The sequence below is a fragment of the Nyctereutes procyonoides genome, unplaced genomic scaffold (assembly GCF_905146905.1).
Source record: "Nyctereutes procyonoides isolate TBG_1078 unplaced genomic scaffold, NYPRO_anot_genome, whole genome shotgun sequence".
Taxonomy (NCBI): domain Eukaryota; kingdom Metazoa; phylum Chordata; class Mammalia; order Carnivora; family Canidae; genus Nyctereutes; species Nyctereutes procyonoides.
In genome coordinates, this window is record NW_026575134.1 from 9,637,100 (window position 1) to 9,660,748 (window position 23,649).

At 33.3% G+C, this 23,649-nt stretch overlaps 1 protein-coding gene across 2 annotated transcripts in view; it reads right to left on the reverse strand.

The window, feature by feature from the left end:
* The window catches only part of CDK13 (cyclin dependent kinase 13), a 118,851-nt gene that overhangs the window by 23,755 nt on the left and 71,447 nt on the right, over positions 1-23,649 (reverse strand). For both annotated transcript variants that reach the window (XM_055301046.1, XM_055301045.1), the window contains exons 6-7: positions 17,792-17,981; positions 15,975-16,031 (exon numbers count right to left, since the gene is read on the reverse strand). In XM_055301046.1, the coding sequence (XP_055157021.1) occupies positions 15,975-16,031; positions 17,792-17,981 (247 nt within the window). The remainder of the gene's footprint in view (positions 1-15,974; positions 16,032-17,791; positions 17,982-23,649) is intronic.

A 23,649-nucleotide genomic window follows, 5' to 3' on the forward strand; every position in this document is an offset into this window, starting at 1 on the left:
TGCTGAAAGGAAAAAACTCCCAACTAAAAATACTCTACAAGGCAAGGTTATCATTCAGAATTAAAGGAGAGATAAAAAGTTTCCCAGACAAGTAAAAGCTAAAGAAGTTCATCATCTAAACTGGCTTTATAGGAAATATTAAAGGAAATTCTTTAAGCTGCAAAGAAAGTATACTAATTATTAACAAGAAAACATATTCAAGTATAAATCTCACTGGTAAAGTTTAGTATATAGTAAAGGCAGTGGATTTATCACCTAAAGCTACTATTAGCGAAAAGAACTGTGATTAAAAATGTTAAGGGACAAAGGAAAAAGATCTAAAATGTAACATCAAAAACATAAAATGGGGGGGTAGCAAAAATGTGGAGTTTTAGAATGCATTCAAACTTAGGTTGTTATCAGGATGCCTAGGGGGCTCGGGTGGTTGAGTGTCTGACTCTTGGTTTTGGCTCAAGTCACAATGTCAGGGTCCTGGGATGGAGCCCCACATTGGCCTCCACATTCAGCAGAGTCTGCTTGAGAGATTCTCTCTCTCCCTCTTCCCTCCCCCATTCACATGAACTCTCTCTCTCTAAAATAAATAAATCAATCTTAAAAACAACGTTAAATTGCTATCAATTTAAAATAGACTGTTATATATATATAGGCTATTATATGTGAGCCTTATGGTAACCACAAAGTAAACATCTATAGGAGATACACAAAGATAGTAAGAAAGATATCTAAGCATAACACTAAAGAAAACCATCAAACTATGAAGGAAGAGAGCAAGAAAGGAAGAAAGGAACTACAAAACAGCCAGAAAACAATGAACAAAATGGCAATAACTAGAGACCTATTAATAATTACTTTAATGTAAATGGACTAAATTCTCCAACCAAAAGACACAGAGTGGCTGAATGAAAAAAAAAATCCATCTATCTGCTACCTACAAGAGACTTGCTTCAGCTATAAGAACACACGCAGCCTGAAAGAGATGGAAAAAGATGTTTCACATAAATGGAAACCAAAAGAAAGCAGGAGTAGCTTTACTTACATCAGACAAAATAGACTTTAAAACTAAGACTGTAGTAAGAGACAAAGAAGAGGGATGCCTGGGTGGCTCAGGCAGTTAAGCATCTGCCTTCAGCTCAGGTCATGATCCCAGGGTCCTGGGATTGAGCTCCATGTCAGGCTCCCTGCTCAGCAGGAAGTCAGCTTCTCCTTCTTCCTTTGCTCCTCCCCCCTCTGCTCACGTGTGCATGCTCTCTCTCAAATAAATAAAATCTTTCAAAAAAAAGAGAAGAAAAGAAGACCTTTATATAATGAAAAAGGGGTCAATCCAACAAGAGGATATAACATTTCTAAATGCTTATGCACCCAAGATATGAGTAGCTAGATATGTAAATATTAATAGACCTAATGGGAGAGATGAATAGCAATATGATAGTACAGGAAACTTAATACCCTACTTATACCAATGGACAGATCATCCAGAACCCCCCGCCAAAAAAAAAAAAAAAAAATCAATAAGGCAACATCAACTTTAAACAACCTATTAGACCAGATGGTTTATAAACACACACACACACACACACACACACACACACAACATTCCCTCCAAAAGTAGCAGTATATGAATTCTTCTCAAGTGTATACGAATATTCTCCAAAATAAATCATCTTAAGCCACAAAACAAATCTCAATAAATTTAAGAAGCCTGAAATCACATTAAGCATCTTTTGCAATCACATGGTATGAAACTAGAAATGAATAAAAAAAATGGAAAAAAAATCACAAATATGTGGTGATTAAACAATATGCTACTAAATAACCAATGGGTCAATGAAGAATTCAAAGGAGAAATAAACAAATACCTCAAAACAAATGAAAATGGAAATGCAACTTACCAAAATCTATGGGATGCAGGAAAAACCATTCTAAGAGGGAAGTTCAAAATGATAGAGGCCTACCTCAACAACAACAACAAAAAAAAAAAACAGAAAATCTCAAATAAACAATCTAACTTTACACCTAAAGGAACCAGAAAAAGAAAAACAAGCAAAACCCAAACTTAGTAGAAGGAAGGAAGCTAACTTTACACCTAAAGGAACCAGAAAAAGAAAAACAAGCAAAACCCAAACTTAGTAGAAGGAAGGAATGAAGAAGGAACAAAGACCAGAGCAGAAATAAATGAAATAGAGACTAGAGTAAGACAGCAGAAGAGACCAATGACACCATGGGCTGGTTCTCTGAAAAATAAACAAAACTGACAAACCCTTAACTAGACTCAACAGGAATAAAAGATAAAGGCTCAAATAAAAATCCCTTAAAATATACAATCTTCTAAGACTCAATCATGAAGAAAAAAAATCTGAACAGACCAATTACTAGTAAGGAGACTGAGTCAGTAATCAAAAACCTCCCAACAAACAAAAGCCCAGGACCAGACAGCTTCACTGATAAACTCTACCAAACATTTAAAGAAGATTTAATACCTATCCTTCCTAAACTCTTCCAAAAATTGATGAGGAGAGAACACTTCCAAACTCATTTTATGAAGGCAGTATTACCATGATAACAAAACCAGACAAAAACATTACAAAAAAAAACCCCAAATTACAGGCCAGTATCCCTGATGAACACAGATATAAAAAATCCTTGACAATAATGCCCACTCTATACTTTCATTTGACATAGTATTGAAAATCCTAGTCAGAGCAATTAGACAATAAAAAGGAGTAAGGCACTACAACTGAAAACAAAGAAGTAAAACTATTTGTGGATGACATGATTTTTTTATACGTAGAAAACTCTAAAGACTCCACCAAAACACTGTTAAAAGTAATAAATTCTGTAAAATTGCAGGATACAAAAATCAACCATACAAAATTCTGCTGCATTTCTATATAATAACAAAGCATGAGAAAGAGAAATTAAGAAAGCAATCCCTTGCACAACTGCATCAGAAAGAATGAAATATCTAAAAATAAGTTAAACCAAGGAGATTAAAGACCTGCACACTGAAAACTAAAAGACACTGATTGAAAGAAACCAAAGGCACAGATAAATGGAAAAAGATCTTCTATGCTCATGGATTGGAAAAATTAAAACTAAAATGTCTACAGTACCCAGAGCAATCTATTGATTCAATGCAATTCCTATCAAAGTCCCAATGGCATTTTTCACAAAAACAGTACAAACTATCCCAAAATTTGTATGAACCAAAAAGACTCCAAAATAGCCAAAGTAATCTTGAAAGGAAGAAGGTAGGTGGAGGCATCATACTCCCTGATTTTTAACACATTTAACTAAGCTATAGTAATCCAAACAGTACAGTATTGGCATAAAAATGGACACATAGATCAATGGGACTGAAGAGAGCGCCCAGATATAAACTCATGCATATATGGTCAATTAATTTATGACAAAGGAGTCAAGAATACACACTGGGGTAAAGATACTCAATCTCTTGAATATCAATGGTGCTGGGAAAACTGAACAGCCACATGCAAAAGCATAAAACTGGACTGCTATGTCAAACACAAAAATTAACTCACAATGGATTAAAGACTTGAATATTAACACCTGAGACTATAACACTTCTAGAAGAAAACAGAGGCAATAAGCTTCCTGACATCAAGTCTTGGTGTTGGGGTGTTTTTTTGGACCTGATTCTAAAAGCAAAGGCAACAAAGGCAAAAATAAACAAGTTGGGACTTCATCAAACTAAAACACTCCTGGCCCATCAAAGGAAACCACCAACAAAATGAAAAGGCAACCTACTGAATGGGAGAATTATTCCAACCAACTGAATGATACAAATCATGTATCATTCACATAAGGGGTTCATATCCAAAATATATAAAGAACTCATACAACCAAATAGCAAAACTACCAAAAATAGCTGATTAAAAAATGGGCATAGGATCCAAGGACACATTTTTCTCAACATGACATACACACGGCCAACAAGCACATAAAAAGATGCTCAACTTCACCAATCATGGGGGAGAGGCAAAACCACAATGCAAGATCACCTGTTAGAATGTTATCAAAAAGACAAGAAATAATAAGTGTTGCCAAGGAAGTGAAGAAGGAGCCCTTGTGCATTGCCGATGGGAATATAAACTGGTACAGCCACTATGGAAAACAGTATGGGGGTTCCTCAAAAAATTAAAAATAGAAATACCATATGACCCAGCAATCCCACATCTGTGTATTTATCCAAAGACAATGGAAACACTAACTCACCTCCCTCTTCACTACAACAGTATTTATAATACTCAAGATATGGGGCAAACTAAGCATCCGCTGATGGACGAATGTATAAAAAAGATGTGGTACACATAGCAGTCCTCCCCTTATCCATAAGGGATACAATCCAAAACCCCCAGTGGATGCCTGAAATCAGAGGTAGTACTGAACTCTATATAATACTATGGTTTTTGCTAATCCATACAGAACTATAATAAAGCTTGATTTATCAATTAGGCACAATAAGGGATTAGCAACAATATTAAAATAGAATGATTATAATATACAGTAATGAAGCTTGTGAATATGGTCTCTCCCTCAAAATATCTTATTGTACTTTTTGTGATGATGTGAGCTAATAAAATGCCTATGTGATTAGATGAAGTGAGGTGAATGATGTAGGCACTGTGATGCAGCTTTAGGCTACTAGTGACCTGATGATACATGAGAAAGATCATCTACTTCTGGACTGGGGCTGATCACAGTAATCTGAATCTGTGGGACACAAAACCCAGACAGGGGAACTACTGTATTTATAATAAAATACTATTCAGCCATAAAAAAGAATGAAATCTTGCCATTTGTGACAACATGCATGGTCCATGAAGGTATTATGCTAAGTAAAATAAGCGGGCAGAAAAAGACAAGTAGCATATGATCTCATTTATATATGAAATCTAAAAGTCAAGCAAATAATAAAAACCTCATGGATATAAAGAACAGGATGGTGATTGCCAGAGCAAAATGGATGAAGGGGGGTCAGAAGGCAGAGATTCCCCATCATGAAATGAATCAGTAGACCACAGGAATGTGGTGTGCCACATGGTGACTACAGCCAATGGTATTGTGTGTATTTGAACGTTGCCAGGATAGTGTATCTTGAAAGTTCTCATCACAAGAATAAAAGAGAAGTTTTCCTTTTGTAATGTTTTATGGTAACAAATGAGGACTAGACTTAATGTAGTTTTTTCACAAGGTATACAACTGTCAAATCATTATATTCTGGAACCAATATAATGTATGTTATACTTTGATTTAAAAAAGTTCACCTGTTTATTATCCCTTAACTCCTTTAAAATTTGAAATCCATCCCCCATTTTTCTCATTCAACCTTACACTTCTTTCAAGATATAGTGAAAGACCCATCTCCATAATTCTAATCTCTATTATCAACGGATTTTCACATTCTTGTTTTTTATACCATAGTTACCACTGTATTCTATTTTATGTTTTCTATCTTCCCAGGAAGACAAAAGGCCCCAGATACCATTCTTTATTATGAACCCCCCCACCCCCTCCCACACACAAAGCCCAGAACAATGCTGAGCACAGGATAGATACTTTAATGTATCTATGGCCTTGCTAAGTTTAGTTGACATAGGTGAATTAGCTGAGGGGGAGAATAGTTTGTGAAAATTATAATGACTTGTTTTCTAAAACATTTCAAGGATCTAAAAGCACATGAAACCTATGGTCTTGTTAACTCAAATGTAACTGAATATCTATGGTCTCATGAAAACATTTAAATTAATATAAATCTGTCTGTAAGTAGTAAATATTTTATCTTTTTATGTTTACAAGTGTTTTTAAATATATTTAAAAAATAAAAGTATGTTGAATTATGTAGAGAAATCACACAAAATAAAGTTATTAAATTTTATTGAAAAGAATATTTAAATAAAAGTATATACTATATATGAAGTTCTAGACAACACTTAGGACATAATCGTCTTTAGTAGCTAAAATTAAGACTAGTTTAATTTTTTAAACTCTTTTACCAAACAAATCCAGGAGTGAAAATATTTAGTACATTATCAAAAATGATTAAACACAAAAGAAGATGAAATATATACTTCAAAGTATATGGCAAAAATATTTCATGTATACCAATTAATGCCTTTTTAAAATATTTCCAAATTCTTAGCTTCTGTAGAACTAGTTAAGACTGAGAAAAAAACATTCAACTGTAAAATTTGACCCAGAAAGCTCAATTTTAAAACACAAATATCTCAAAACTGGGGAAATTCTTTCATTTGTGAAATGTATAAAAATATTCAGACTGATGCCTACTTTTTATAAAACAAAGTACCATCACTAAATTTTCATTGAATTTCTTTGCATTCAATGGCATATTAATAGAGATCAAAGACTATCTGTTCAATGACAGATCTCAACACTCTGCCCTTAGAAAATCCCAGGAATTCAGAAGAGTGGATGGAGTGGGATCCGGAGAGGTTAAGAAACACTTAGGGTCTTCCCCACCCTTATCCCCAACAAAAGCACCACCTTAAGGGTGTGCCCACAGGCTGGCAGGCGACTCAGTCTTCATTTGGCCTAAATAGATAAAAGGCAAAAGCAAATGCTCAGAGCAAGATCCTAGGCTCTCAAGGTACTTGGAAGGTTCTGGATAATTAAAAATGTACAAATCAGAGATGCTAACTTTCCTAAAGAACCTTATAAGAAATAAAATGAGAATTATATAAAAGGAAATACCTAAACTGCTCTAAAATGCTTTTTTTTGACATATATAATAGTCTGTACATCTTTCTTTTAGACTATAACTTTATTTTTGAGAAAAAGATGGAAAGCCTTCAGCTAACAAAATTTATCATATGCACAAAAGCCATGTCTCCCTTCAGAATCCACTACAGAAACACCTACCAAACCTACAAAAGAAATTTGGGATCTGTTTTTAACACCAACGCTTCGGAGGTCAAAAATCTTGTCATCCTTGATTCTTTTTTCCTTCAAACCTCACTTCTGATCTATCAACTTGTCATTTCTACATCCAAAGAGATCCTAAATCCAATAATTTCTGTGATTTCAAAAAAGTATAAACCAAGATTATCTTTCAGTCTGAGCCATCATTACCTTTTCATTGGTACTAGTTTCCCTACCATATCTATCCCTAGCTTTCCTCCCCCACTTTTAAGATTTTTTTTTTTCGTTGTAAAACCAGATCATATCACTACAACTATATAACATTTAAACTTTGCCTCAGTTAGTAAGACCACACTCCTGAGTGTCTCACTGCACTGAGCAACTTTTTGGTCCTTAGATTTCCCAAGTCTAGTCTACAGCCATACCATCCTGAATGCGCCCGATCTTATCGGATCTCGGAAGCTAAGCAGGGTCGGGCCTGGTTAGTATTTGGATGGGAGATTTCCCAAGTCTATTCTCCCAGGCTTTGCGGTTGCTGAGTTCCTTCTACTGGCAATGTTCATGGCCTCTGTTTTCATTAGTTTATCCCATCCTCATCCCTCGCTCAATTTTACCCCTTCAAAGTCTATGCTAACTACCTTAGCTAAAAAGTAGCCACATGCCCAGAGTGATCTTACAATCACTGTTTTATCTGCTTTGTAGCATTTAAGTTATTTTAAATTCTTTCCTCTATTCTACAGGTTTGTTGTCCACCTTCTCTCATCACCGTGTACATAAGACCAGGCAGGAAGCCAGTCTGTCTCTCACAGCCATACCTCCAATACTTAACCAGCAGGCATTAGCTAGGTCAGCGTCTGGCACAGAGTAAGCACTTATTAATAATGGACTGACCTATGCCGTAACTATCATATAACAATGAACACAATCTTTTTTTCTCACACCCTTTCCCCCTTACCTTCTATTTTCACTCCCACTTTCCTCTTTTTGATATTTTCCATGAAAAATAACTTTTACATTTCTGTATTGTAACATTTACAAAGAAACAAAAGTAATTTCCTCCCAACTGAGATCATCTTACAATCACTTTTCTGTTTTTACTACACATGTAAATTTGAAGTCCTGTAAGTACCTGTATCTTAACATATCCAAAAGGACACTTACCATCTTTTGCCACCAACTTGCTGTTTCAGGAGACCTATCTTATGGCAGAGACTACTACCTGTTTCTAAAATCTGCTTTTCTTCAATGGTAGCTGCTCACCGAAACTACACTCCCACCCTCACTGCAGCTGGGTGTGGTGATCACATGACCAAGTTCTAACCAAGGGAACATGAATGTAAGTAATAAGTGCCGTTTCTAGGTCTGGTTCCTAATACTCCTCCCTCCTTTTTTCTAGCTTCTGGCAGACAGAGGTGGTGACAGCCTTGCGTTCCAAGGTAAGTAAGGTAAGTGGCAAAGATGGCAGGTCTTCCAACGTGGAATGAGATCTAATGAGATGGTGAAATACCCTTAATTGTCCACCAAGGTAAGTAACAACCACTCCTGATCAGTAAGGGAGAAGTACATACAAACTTTGGATGTTTTAAGCCACTGAATTTTGAATTTTGTTGTAAAAGCTTAGTTTACCCAACAAACCAATTGGCCAGTTGCTGAAGCAGAAATCTTACAGTAGGGGTGCAGGCAGGGATGTGTCTGACAACACATTCAACCAACAAAATCTAGCAATGTTAGATCTTATGATATAATTCATCTGTTTTTCTAACATCTACAGCCACTCCCTAGTTCTACCCAGAATCACAGGTTCACTGCTTTCTGATTGCCCTTGCTTTCACACTTACAAGTCAATCAACTTTCCAAAATACAAAGTGACAGCATAAAATGTCAATGTTATACCTTTAATACACATAGCTGCCTCCTAGAGAATATGTACACAAGGCCCACAAAAATCTTTATTACTTATTCTTGCTCCAACCACACTGAACCGTCAGTTCCCTCAAAAGGCTGAGCAAATGTTCATTTTCTACAGCTAGGAGAAAAAGCCAGGGAAAGAGCAGAGCTAGTAAGAAAACTTTTAAGAAGATAGTGGTGCTGTAATTATGTTTTAAATGTTTGTGATAAGCATTCTTTAAATAAACATTTTAAATAAGCTCTTTAATAAAGTAGCTTATAATAAACCTTTAAAAGTTAACATTGACAAAAGATAATGAAAATGATTGTTTTATTAAAGTCAAGAAAAAACACATGATGATGATTTCAGGAATTTTGCAAAAACAGGTACCCTGCTTCACTTTCCACCTTAGTTTAGTGAGAAGAAAACAAACACTGAGAAAGTATCCAGACAGAAAAAAACTTTAATCATAAAAGCAAATTCCAAGGTAGACGGAGTTAGCAAATAAAGCCAATTTCAAATCACCTAATTCACTAAATTATTATTAATAAACAAGTATTATCAAGAAAATATTTCATGTTATGATCAAGAAGCTGTTTTTATAAACATAGTGACAAAATTAAAAGTAACTGAAACTATGTTCTGAAACTAGAACATTTAAATCCCAAGGAAACTAAAGTACTGTTGTAACATAAAAACAGATGATCCAAAGTTAGACAAATATGTGGAAATCCAGAATCCTCAAAAATTAACCTGTCAAATTTGGTCCACGAGGCTTGGCTACCCATTATCAACGTCCTAAAGATGGTCCTGTTTAGATCACAATGAGAAAAATGCAACTGATGTAATACCACATATACGATGCTTTATTTTTCTTTCATAGAGTTTTAAAAATTGCACTCTTGAGTTGTCTACCCAGTATTTCACTACTATGAAAAAAGAAACAGGACTGAAAAACAAATAGGTTCTTAGGTGGTACAGAATAAATACATTTTAAAAAAGAAAACATGGGTGGCCTGGGTGGCTCATGTTGGTTGAGTGTCCGACTCTTGCCTTTGGCTGCCGTTATAATCCCAGGGTCCTGGGATTGAGCTCAGTTGGGCTCCCCACTCAACACGGAATCTGCTTGAGATTCTCTCTCTCCCTCTCTGTCTGCCCTTCCCTCCACTTGTATGCTTTCTCTAAAATAAATCTTAAAAATAAAAAACAGAAACAGAAAAATAAACCACCCCGTTTACTCCCATAATTAAGTTTAACTCCAAGTAATAAATTCCATAAACTAGCAAAGAACACCCCACACAAAATCCCTCAGCCAATAAATTTTAAAAAACAAATGATAATTTCAATAAGCTAGTATTCTTAGTAAAAACTAAACTTTGTAAAGATCCAGAAATAATGGTCTCAACATTAAATATTCTGAATTTCAATTTCTACTGAATATCTTTCATCTGTAAATCTCATTAACAGTTTTCAAAAACAAAGCAGCCACAATTTCTTTTCCGCTAGGGGAAAAAAACCACTCTGAAAACAAGAATACTTCCTTTGTTTTGTTTTGTTTTTTCAAAACTTCTAACTTAATGTGGTCAAGATACTAAAATATTAAGTTATCAGGCTTTTGTATAATAAAACTTTCATGTGGAAATCTCAGGTAATTTAAAATACCTAATGTTATCAAAATATTTCAATTATAGCCTTCTCATTGGGTATTTAAGGAGCTTTACAGAAGATTCAAAAATGGAAATGTCATACAACTTGCTGGAATACTAAATGAGTAGGGTTCATTGGGCAAAAATAAAATATATTATATGAAGCCCATGAGAGCAGAGACAGTAAAATTCAGCAGACTGCTGTAACAACTGTAAAAAACTGCCATCAGCCTAATAGTACCTCCAAAGCAGACTCTAGATGCCTCTAGAGCTCTGCACCTGAAAGCTACTTTTAGGTTAGATCCAGAGTTTTACCCAAGAAGCACTCCAGTATTATGAAAATAAAAAGCCTTTCTGTCAAAAGATTCAAGTTTGATTCTTAGCTCTACCACTGATTAGTGAAATTTTGTAAAATTTCAGTTTATCTTCAAAATGTACATAAAAGGGAAGCCTGGGTGGCTCAGCGGCTGAGCATCTGCCTTTGGCTCAGGGCGTGATCCCAGAGTGCCAGGATCGAGTCCCCCATCAGGCTCATTGCATGGAGCCTGCTTCTCTTTCTGCCTGTGTCTCTCTGCTTCTCTCTGTCTCTCTTGAATAAATAAATCAAAATCTTTAAAAGATAAAATAAATAAAATAAAATGTACATAAAAATGATATTTACACAACCTATCTCAGAGAACTACTTTCCCTTAAAATAATTCTTGCGAAAGGGGACGCTGTATAATAAACGATGCACAACGCTAGTTAAGTTTGTTCCTTCTTTATAAAAAACAAACGTTTTTTGAAACTTTGAGCTAGGTACTGCACTAAGTGCCAAGAGATGGCTGAACCAAACAAAGAGCCAACCAACTAAAAATTGTTTGTGCCTGTTTAAAGTCTTAAAGTCTGGTAATGAATTATAATAATATACTTTAAATACTAGGTAAATTAATGAATAATGTACTCTGGACACATAAAGGACGATGTGCCTAATGTTGACTATAGGATTCAGGATAAATTTTTCAAGGGAGGTAATGCTTGAACTGCACATGGAAGGAAAAAGACAAATGTGTCAGACTGAGATAATGGAAAGTATAATTCCATACAAAAGGAAACAACTCATGTAGACTCACAAAGACACTTAAGAGCTCAACTTGTTTAGGGATCTACAAATAGTTCAACATTGTTATTATCTGGTGGGGGGAGGGGGCGGCAGGGGATAGTAGTAAGAAACACAGAAGAAAAGAATGTTAGGGAGGACCAGAGGCAGGAAAACCAATACAATTCTATTTAGAGTGGTTTGTGTGAGACATTATCTATATGAGAGAGTGACTGGATACCTTTAACTAAAACAGAGAATAAAGAAAAAAGGAACAGATTTTTTTTTTTTCTGGGGAATGTGAAGATAGGCTTTGTAACAAGATGTTTAATTTAAAGCACTTACAACACCTGAGTGGAGTTGTCCAGCAAACACACAGGTTTAGAGATCAAAAGAAAGATAAAGGCTTGAAATTGAGATTTATAAATCTTCAGCTTTAAGGGAATGGATGAGATTTCCCGTACATGAAGAGGGAGGAACACCATACATTAGAGGATTAAACTGCCTTTCCCATTTTATATGCTCAAAAATGTAAGTTAAGCTATTCTGTTAGGGCCAAAGAATGTACAATTTAATCCTGAAATCATAAGGTCAGCAATCTAAATAAGAATTCCATTCCTAAAAGCTTGTTTAGTCACATTATTTATTGTTATTAATGTTACTAGCAATCTTATTACAATGGTTCTAATATTGGCCCAGGGTCTCCCAGAAGATCCTCTATATTATCTACAACCCCAAAGCTCCCTGCACTAATCTATACTGGGAGGGTCCTCCAGACCAGAATGACCCTCTCTTAGATCAGATTTGATCAAGCAGTTACTATGAATGTGTTTTAAATTTTAATGCATTAAAAAATAAAAGTTTAAGTATGGTCCCTGTCTTTAAAAATGACAATTCTAGCTTGAGTGAAAAGACAAAAACACAAGTGATAAATCCAGCATATAATTTCATCTAGTCCTTGGACAAGCTGCAAGAGGTAATACTTTCTCCGTTTTCCATTGATACCAATAGCTATATATAAGAAAAATGGTTTTGCTTTTAATGGCAATTTTATGAAAAGCCACTAGATGGGGATATTGCCTTTGAAAATGTTGCTCAAGAAACTATTTTGATCACAGTAACTCGTAGAACCATAAAGAGTCTCCATACCCTTTAATAGGTTTAGAGATTTTAAATCCTTCATCTTAAAGTTGAGAATAATAAGACAAAGATTAAATGACTTGCCCAAGATTCCACAACTGCTTAAATAAAGGGCAATGCCAGGACTAGAGCCAAAGTCTTCTTTATTGAGTCCTAAAGGTGTTATGTTCCTTGCATTTAAAAAGTAAATGTGCGAAGTTACAGTTTCGCCTTTAGAAAATGAAATTAACTTCAGTTTATATGGAAACCACATATTTATTTATATGGGACGTTCACATAAAGAGCAAAAGGTATCCCATCATTTGGGAAAGCACTGGAGCAATGACATGGTAAAATAAAAACTCAGAAGTGGGTATATTACTGTGGCTGAAAGTTTCAGAAGAGTTAAAGTAACTACTGAAAAACAATGAACAGGTATAAAGAAATAGACAAAAACCTCTGGTCTCAAATTCTGTATTTCCAAAGGCCAAATGGGAAGTATAAATATTGATATATAAAATAAGAAAATGATTACTGAAGTTTAAAGAAATCATTTCCCCCTAATTTTCCACAGTGGTTCTCCTTTCTTCCACTATAGCACACCTGATGGTGATCCATACTATGTCACACACACACACACACACACACACACACACACACCTCCATCCTGAATTCCTAAGTATTGACTATACCTCCATCCAGCTCTCAAATTCAAAAAAGATATCTGAAACTAAATAAGTGAGGATATAGTTGAAGCTATTCCAGTGGTAAGCTGAAATGTGCTCTATTTAGAAACAAAAAAATCTTACAGTAATTTCCTGAACACTTCAGTTATTCTGTCTATAACAGCTATACTTAGAAAATACTTCAAAGTGACTTAACATTTGGATGAGTTTTATTACAGTAAAGCCTTACCTTTCTTCCTGCTTATAATGACAAAGAAATATGAATGAAAAATCATTTGTTAGATGTTTATTTCAAGCAATGTCTACAAAAGTTGGGACAATATTAGATCTACTAAAGGCAGGATGTTAAAACTTGGTATGTTATTAAAATTTACTAGGACAATGTATGTATTTTAAAGTCATTCCATTAAAATAAAACCTACTTCTCTGATTTTAAAGAAACTGGAATTATTCAAATTTGAAAAAGAAAAGTTTTAAGAGAGTGCATAAGCCCTTAAAAGACAGGCTATTTGGTTACAAAACAACACACCAAGTTTTTAGTCACGAATTTGGGTAAGCAGAAAAATTTAGTATACATTACCTGAAGATGCAAATTTTAAATTTTCTACTTTTGTAAGCTCAAAATTCCTCTATCAGTTCAGTAAAGCAATGGGGACCATGGCTCAGTGAACACACCACAACCTTGGCACTCCACTGATACTCAACATTCCATTTTAAAAGGTAAAATAAATAGGAAAATGGAGTTTGACTTTATAGTCAGTTTTTCTGGAACATATCTATTCCAATATAAGTAAGTACCAGCATAAAAAGAATCTATAAGATGAAATATGGTAATTTAGCTGTTCTCCAGCTCCACTGAAACCTAACATGAAAACAAGAAGAAAGGGATTTACATTCAAGTATGACACACACCTGTATTAGGAAAGGATGATCTAAACTACAGTGAAATCTCAATTAACCAGCCAGGTAGACAAAACCCTTAATATTAAGCAGGATTTTCCCTTAAAGAACAGTCACTAAAATTTAGTTGTTCAACTATACAAACATACATCAAGAGAAGTTTTAGATTAAGAGCATATTTGGCAAAAAATACAATAAAAATTAAAATAAAAAAAAGGAGCATATTTGGCCAGTTTGGTTTTTCCTTGTTTCTACCAAGAGGCATTATTATATATGATGGAAAACAAACAAACTGGGAGTTGGAAACTTCAAACTATACACTCTTGACTCTGCCAACAAGTATTTTCTGATCTTTAAAGTCACTCAACCCTTTCAGTTTTCCCAAATGCAAAATGAAGGTTACAGTTTTTAAGCTTTAAAATAGTTTTAAACTTAAAAAACACACACACGATGCTTTCTTAAAATAAAATAATCATTAGAAGTATAGCAAGTCAAACAAGTAAAAGTGGAAAAGCTCTGGCTAATGGGGAATTAGGTGGCTGGAGCCCTGTCCGTAACAACTGGTCTACACCATAATTTCTGAGGGGTTTAAGGAATTCTAATGGATCTGAAACACACCATTTAAAAACCTCTCCACACCAAACAATGAAAGGAATTTTCAGAATGATGTGACAGCCACAGCAGCGAGATTCAAAAATAAACACATTTTTCACCATAAAAAATTCAAACGAGGATTTTATGAACTAACCAGAAACTGGCCAACATTCAGTGAAAATAAAAACCTATTTCTGAGAATTTCAATTAATGATACATCACTCTATTAAATTATGGTTACACTAAAGAACTTACAGAATAGCCAAACATAAATTATCTCAGAATATGTATCTGAATATAAAGAAACACTCCTGTTTGAAAGGAAAGAAATGGGTCAACATAAAGATATATTAAACCCAATTAATTTTGTAGTATATTTACATAAAACCCATTACACTTCACAAAAGTGTTTTATTTTGAAATTCCCTATCATTTTTTTTTTTAGATTTTATTTTTAAGTAATCTCTACACCCAAAATGGGGCTCAAACTTACAACCCTGAGATTAAGAGTCACATGCTCTACCGACTGAGCCAGCCAGTTGTTCCCACATTAGTTCTAAGAAGACAAGTCATATTTCACTACCACCAAGCCCAAAGGAGCCAAATGGGATATACATCCCAACTGCAGCAAGGGAAGCTCCACCTGGAAAAGTTAGACAATGGAACTTCCTATTGTTTAAACAAACAAGTTTTTTTAAAATAAAAGGCTCTAATGAAATTAAAACAAATATAACTATAGATAAAACTATAGTTTAAGAAAAACAAGTCCAAAATATAACTAAAACAAAGTTTGTAAGTTTAAACATGCAATATAAGATTTTTCACTAAACACAAAAATCACGAACATCTTAGTATCTGGATTTGCATTAGAAATTTAAGTATGACTTTTACAAAATTCCTAAGTTCACTTAAGATACATTTAAAATGGCACATTTTTAAAGAAATTATATTTACCTGTAAATGAAGAAAAAACCAATTATTCTTAAATTGAGATAAATACATAAGATTTGTAATGAAAACAGTCAATCGAATATGGTATAAAATTATATTATTTCACATATATAACAATGAATAGAAAATTTCCCTTTTCTTAAAAAAAATCAATAAAATATTCTTAAAACTGGTCAATTCTATTGTCTGTAATAGTCATTTGAAAGCACTCTTACCTTTCTTCTGAGCTATACAATCGAGCAAGTCCAAAATCTGCAAGTTTTATTTGCCCTCTGGCAGAAGACAAAAGGAATAAAAACGTATTAGTCTACTCTGAAATCATATATATTTATATCCACTGATAGATATCTAAACATATCACACATATTCATTTTCTATTCTTAAAACTAATAAAAATATACTAATATAAACTTTAACTTTCATCACACAGCAGTACACTAAGTCCTACAAGGAAAAGCAAATAGATATACTCATACATAAGGTTAAAAAAAAAAAAAAAGTAGTACTTTTCCTTTGGTAATTTCAGCTCCTATTATTCTAGTACCACCACCACCACCACCGATACTACTACTACTATACTAGTATTAATAGTATTTTAGCACTATGTAAGAGTTCCTATTTAGAAAAGTACATTTCAATGAAAATAAAACAAACTGAGATCACTTCTGCTACTTAGTAATTAGACATATTACTTGTTCAATTCAAATCAATAATGCATATGAACACATTGTTTTATTTTCTAGTTATTAGAGGGGCTAGGTACATAAAAACCTTTCTACTAAAATCAGAACCAGGCATGCCTCACTTAAACTAACGAGTAGCACCAAATACAACAAAATTATCAGAGCTCAGGTTATGCTGTCAGTAAAATGTTTAACATAAGCTTTAAATACCTAGTTATGTAGGGGCACCAAGGTTGCTCAGCCAGTTAAGCATGTGACTCTTGATTTTAGCTCAGATCATGATCTCAGAGTCATGAAGTCAAGCCCCATGTCAGGCTCTGCACAGGGCATGGAGCCCGCTTAAGATTCTCTCTTTCTCTTTCCCTCCCCCCATCCTTTGCTTGCACTCTCTCAAAAATAAAATAAAATAAAATAAAATAAAATAAAATTAAATTAAATTAAATTAAATTAAATTAAATAAAAAATAAAATAAAATATAAAATAAAATATAAAATAAAATAAAATAAAATAAATAAATAAAATAAATAAAATAAAATAATAAAATTAAATTTAAAAACCCCTACTTATGTGCATGTAAACATACTTCAAAAAAGTTCGCTTTATTTTTTTTAAAAAGATTTTATTTATTCATGAGAGACAGAGAGAGAGAGAGAGAGAGAGAGGCAGAGAGCAGGGGGCCTGCTTCTCTCTCTGCCTGTGTCTCTGGATTCTAGGACTCCAGGATCACACCCTGAGCCAAAGGCAGACGCTTAACCACTGAGCCACCCAGGCGTCCCAAAAAACTTCACTTTAAAACTGTGATACTGGGGGGGAAAAAAAAAATGTGATACTGGTATAAAAAAATTTCTAAATTAAAAAAAAAATTCTTAGATCTATTCTTAACCTAAAGCCAAAATCATATTATTAAGTACTAAAATATCCATTTACAGTATTTGGAAAAAATAAAATGAGAAAACCAACCAAGCCAACTTATTTTATGTACATTAAAAACTATTATTGGAAATTAAAAATTTGTTTTTAAGGATTCCATTTATTTATTCATGAGAGACACAGAGAGAGGCAGAGACACAAGCAGAGGGAGAAGCAAGGCTCCTTGTGAGGAGCCGGATATGGGACTCGATCCCAAGACCCCGGGATCATGCCCTGAGCTGAAGGCAGACATTCAACTACTGAGCCACCCAGGTGCCCCTAATTAAAGTATATTTAACACAACTTCAGATGCAGCTGAAGCCGTAATATTGGTGATTATGTTAAAAGTTTGAGCAATAAAATAAATTTTAAATCTTTTTAACAGAATCATGATATATGTAACACCCACTTTAAATACATATATCAAACTTACATCATACCTATTGTTTAGAAGAATATTTGAACACTTAATATCTCTATGCAAAAAGTTCTTCTTATGACAATAATCCAGACCTTCCATGAGCTGTCTCATAAATGACTTTATGTGATTTTCATTAAAATGAACCAAGCCTGATTCCAGTAGTCCCATCAGATCATGGTCCATATATTCAAACACCAGATAAAATGCACCTAAGAGCAAGAATAATGAATTCATTAAAATTTTTTATTCTTACAACTTTTTTATAGGTTAAAAATTTTAAAAATTACAATGCTGTGGAAAAAATTATTTCTTGAAAAGAAGTCCTACTTTGTCACTTCAATAACATTCATCTTTCTCTCTGAATTTATTATCAATAAATGCATCCCAAGGAAACCTCTAACTCAGTTTTCTTCTTTCTTCAAAAAGAAGAAAACTGTTAAAATATAAAATCAACCCTACAGTGCATAGTTTCTGGGTGTGATTAACATAAAATAAGTTCTTAACTATTTTATATATTGAACAAACTGTCTCTCAGCAGAAGCTGAATAAAATCAGTACAGTTCATTAAAGAAAATTTAAAAGTGATAAAAGAATTGTGTTCCATAAAAAAAAGTCTGGGCCCAGTTGGGTCTTCAGATGATTTCTATAAAGCCTTCAATAAGCATATAATTTAATTCTGTTTATACAGCTCCAGAGCATTTGAAAACAAACTGCAACTTTATTTTATAAAACCAGCTTAATCTTGCTACCAAAACCTAAAATAGCACATAGCACATATACAACTGTATTTATAAGAAATTCAAAAGTCCTAACTGAAGCTCATACAAATTGAATCCAAAGCTGTATCTAAAAGTATTCCAAAGTTTAATTTATCAATTCAAGAATGGAAAAACTAATAAAAGTAAATATATCTATCAAAGAAAATAAGTTATTAATATGCCAAAAAAGTTATCTGAAGAAAGCCAATATTCAGTTCCTAATTAAAAACAGAGTGAAGATCTCACTCATAGTAAAGGTAGAATAATTCTTAAAAGTTGGAAATTAAAGAGTGCACTTGTGATGAGCACTGGGTGTTGTATAGAAGTGTTGAATCACTAAACTGCGCACCTGAATCTACACTGTATTTTAATTAACTGTAATTTAAATAAAACATTTTTTAAAAGTTTATAAATGGTACCTCTTTCAAGCCAACAACCAAGTAAAACAAAAGGAAAATATTCATTACTAGTAACTGCTCTAGAAGTTAGTAAAATTATTACTTTTTTTTGAAAGTCAGTAAAATTAAAGACAATGTATAAACACTGAGAGAAAAATACAATTATTGATGGATGACTATTTTCCTTGAAAATCCAACAGAATAAAGAGAGAGTACCTAGGTTAGAGAAAATCATATATAAAAAGCAAAAGACTTCACACACACAAGTAACAACTCATTAGAAAATAAATTTTAAGTATCTCCACAAAAGGAAAAAAAATTACTACAAATGACTAGGAATAAACTTTAAAAAGACATACAGAAATTCATGAAATACCAAACTGTTAAATTCTGTATTTTAAAACAATTTCAATAAAAGAACCAAGGATTTGTTTCTATTTTCTTTTGCTGAGAGGATACTTATCTTCACAAAATAATTCTAAAATTCACCTTACAGAAAACAAGAACCAAAGTACCAGCCAAGTGTTTCTGAAAATTAATCTACCAGAGATTAATATTATCTGTAAAAGTGTAATATATATCATAAAACAAAGTCTAAATACAGATCTAATAATTATGAAAGTAATCATTTTAAGTCAATGAAGAAAAAAAGAGGGAAACTGGTATTGAGACAAACGTGTAACACCACAGGGAGGTGGGGAGTTACTCCAAAGACAAAACAAAACCCCATTAAAAAACCAACAGATTTTACTAAATAAAAATTTAGAATCACGTACCTAAGTAAACAATATGGAAGAGAGGTAAAGGCAAATGACAAACTGGAGAAACATATATGCTACAAAATTAGAATAATATCCTTAATATCCTTAATATTATTTATATATATATATATATATATATATATATATATATATATATATAACAAAGTCTTACAAATCAGTACATATCCTACAATAGAAAATGAGAAATAAAATGAACTGCCAATATGCAAAAGATATTTATGCCCAAAATACATGAAAACATTGGGGCACCTGGGTGGCTCAAGTCGGTTAAATGGCTGGCTTCAGCTCAGATTATGATCCCAGGGTCCTGGAACTGAGCCTGAGCCCTACGTGGGATTCCCTGCTCAGCGAGGAGTCTTGCTTCTCCCTCTGTCTCTGCCCTCCACTTGTGCTCTCTCTCTCAAATAAATAAAATCTTATAGTATACAACTTTAACTGAAGGGAAAAGATTTTATTTTTTAAAGATTTATTCATGAGAGACACGGAGAGAACAGAGAGCATGGCAGAGATACTGGCAGAGGGAAAAGCAGGCTCCCTGATGTGGCACTTGATCCTGGAAACCCGGTATCATGACCTGAGCCAAAGGCAGTCGCTCAACCACTGAGTCACCCAGGTGCCCCTAAAGGGAAAAGATTCAAAAAGAAAGACAATAAATACATAATATTAATAAATACTGTGAAGTATAAACAGATACTGTTTTATAGTGCCAGTAAATTAGAAGATTTATAAAATATTAGCCAATATACAACAAAGCTTTAAAAATTATATTCTTTTACATAGCAAATGTAAAGATTTAGCTATAACCATGTTCACTAAAAGAAATGTAGTATTAAATATTTAAAAGCAAAACAATAAGCAAACAAAAAAGAAACAAAAAACCTGAGTTATTATGATACATCTATACCATATCATGCACCTTGAAAATTACTGTAGAGGTATAATATCAATGTGGAAATGTATTAATGATGTTGAGTTAAAAAAAGTAGGTAGATTATAAAATAAGTACTCAACAGATCTATATTTGATGGTATTAAATAACAGAGAAAGTATTTAGAGTTTGCACAGTGCAATACCGTTGCCACAAGTCACATGTGGCTATTGGACCCTTGAAATGTGGCCAGACCAAATGTGCTGCAAGTATAAAGCATTCACCAGATTTCAAAGAATTACTACAGCAACAAAAAGAATATAAAATATCTCAATAATTTGTTATACTGATTACATACTGAAATGATCTAGTAGGTATACTGGGTTAAATAGAAATATTTAAATTAACAACTGATTTTTTTTAATTAGGCTAACAGATTATTTTAAATTAAAATATAATGGTTTGCATTCTATTTCAATTAGAACTGAATTAGAGATACAAGAATTGACATAGGAGAGCTAAGATTATCTCTCTATGCAGATAACATGATCTTTTGGTCCCTGAAAAAAAACATAAACATTCAAAGGGAAAAAAAATTAAACACAGTAACACAATTCAGAAAAACAGAAAATATACAGTAGTCATTAACATAATTACCAGTTAAAAGACAAAATAGACTATTTCTAATAAGATATTAATTTTTCAAACTTAGGAAATGTACCAATTCTTCAAAGCTAAAGTAATAAGACACTCTTATAAGACAGAAAACTATGCAAAAAAAATGCATACATTCTTAGATAGGAAAGCTCAACATAATAAAGATGTCAATTTTCCCTAAATAATTTATAAATTAAGCACAAGATCAATTTTTATCTTTTTAAAATTTTTATCTATTTATTCAGAGAGGGAGAGAGAAAGAAAATGTGAGCGGAGGGAGGGGCAGAAGGAGAGAGAGAATTTCAAGCATACCCTGTGCTTAGCACAGAACCTCAGGCAGGGCTCACTTGATCTCATGACCCCAAGATCATGACCTGAGCTGAAATCAAGAGTCAAATGCTTAACCAACTGAGCAACCCAAGTGCCCTGACAAGCTCAATTTTTAAAAATACAGAGTTTTTCCTATAATTAAACATAAAATTGATGCTATATCCATGTAGAAAAATAAATAAGAATAGCAATGAAAACACCTAAAAGAGAGAAGGGGCATAAGGCACTATCAGATATTTATTAATGTCTATTAACTAAAAAGTATAATATTGCTAAGTGAACATGAAATGAAACAGAAATCCAGAAATATACCCAAGCATATATAGAACTTTAATATATGATAAAGATAGTGTATTAATGCAATGGGACCAAAGATAGACTATTAGGCATATTTGAGGAACTGAATGGGCAGATAGAAATAGATATAACTGATCTGTTACTCAAAACATGTACCAGCATAGAAAAAAGCAAATTAACTAGTGCTAAATATAAAAAATAAAATCATGAAAAGATTTTTTTAAAAAACATGAATTTCTTTATTACCTCAGAGAAAGGAAAACTTTCCTAACTAGGAATCAAATCAAGAAGCAGTAAGAGAAAAACACTTTGATAATGTGAGTATGTAAAACTAACAATTTACTGCATGGCTAAAAACACTACAAATAAATTTAGAAGAGTAAAGCAAACTGACAAGTATTCATTTACAACTTATATTCCGGAAAACTAATTAATATACATTATAAAAAGTCTAAGTTGGAAAGAAAACGATTAACAAGCTTACAGAAAAGTGAGCAAAAAAAAGATAACTCACCAGGAAACAAAAAAAGGGCAGCAAACTGCCATTAAATCAATGGAAAGTTGCTTAACCTTGCTCATGATAAAAATTTATTTTTCAAAAAAATTTTTTTTAATTTTTAAGAAATTAAAAAAAATACTCTTCAAACAGAAACTTCACCACAATAACAAACTGACAAAAATCCTAAATATTTTGGACACCAGACTCTATCCTACTGCAGAAGCTGTGAGGAACATCTCATACACTGCAAGGAATTTGGCAATATCTAATTTAATCACATTTAGCATTTCCCTTTGACTTAATAAGCCCAATTCTAGGAACCTGTCACAAAATAAAAATACATAATTACATGGGCACAGAGCTGTTCAATGAAGCATTATTTCTAACAGCAAAATACTGAAAACAAAGCAACATTATTTCTAACAGTAAAATACTGAAAACAGTCAGTAAGAGACTGAATAAACTGTGGCACATCCACAGGGTGGAGTCTTTATAGCCATAAAAAGGGATGATGACAATCTCTACTGAAATGGAGTGATCTTCATGATACATGACTAAATGTGAAGAACCAGGCACAGCAGAACATTTACTATTATGCTCCTTTTATATAAAGAGGGGAGGGTGAATATGTACAAAAGAAAACTAAAATGATGAACTAAGCATTTAAAAATAAAACGCAGTTGCCCATAGGTAAGGGAGAGACCAAGAACAAGAGAAATGGAAGTGAGACTATTCTGAATGTGGCCTGTTTCAACATCTTGAGTCTGGAATTATGTTTTTTTTTACGATTTTATTTATTTATTTATTTATTTATTCATGAAATACATAGAGAGAGAGGCAGAGACACAGGCAGAGGGAGAAGCAGGCTCCATGCAGGGAGCCCGACGTGGGACTTGATCCCGGGACGCCAGAATCACACCCTGGGCCAAAGGCAGGCGCCAAACCGCTGAGCCACCCAGGGATTCCCTGGAATTATGTTATGTTTTACATGACTGATTCACATCATTAAACCAAAAAGGGTGAAAAAGTAATGCTTAAAAAACTGGAAACAAATGAACCTAAATGTGTATCAAACTGGCTGTGTATGATGTCTATCATAGTATTTTGACTATGTCTGGGGGCATATATTCTAAAAACAAAAAGAAACACTAAGAAATCTAAAACTTTATTCAGTAGTCTTCTTAGTAATTAATATTACTATTGTTATCTTAAAATTATTATAGGTATATTGTAGGACTCTATTAATATCTTGGCAATCAAAATTTTCAGTATAAAAGAAAGGCAAGTA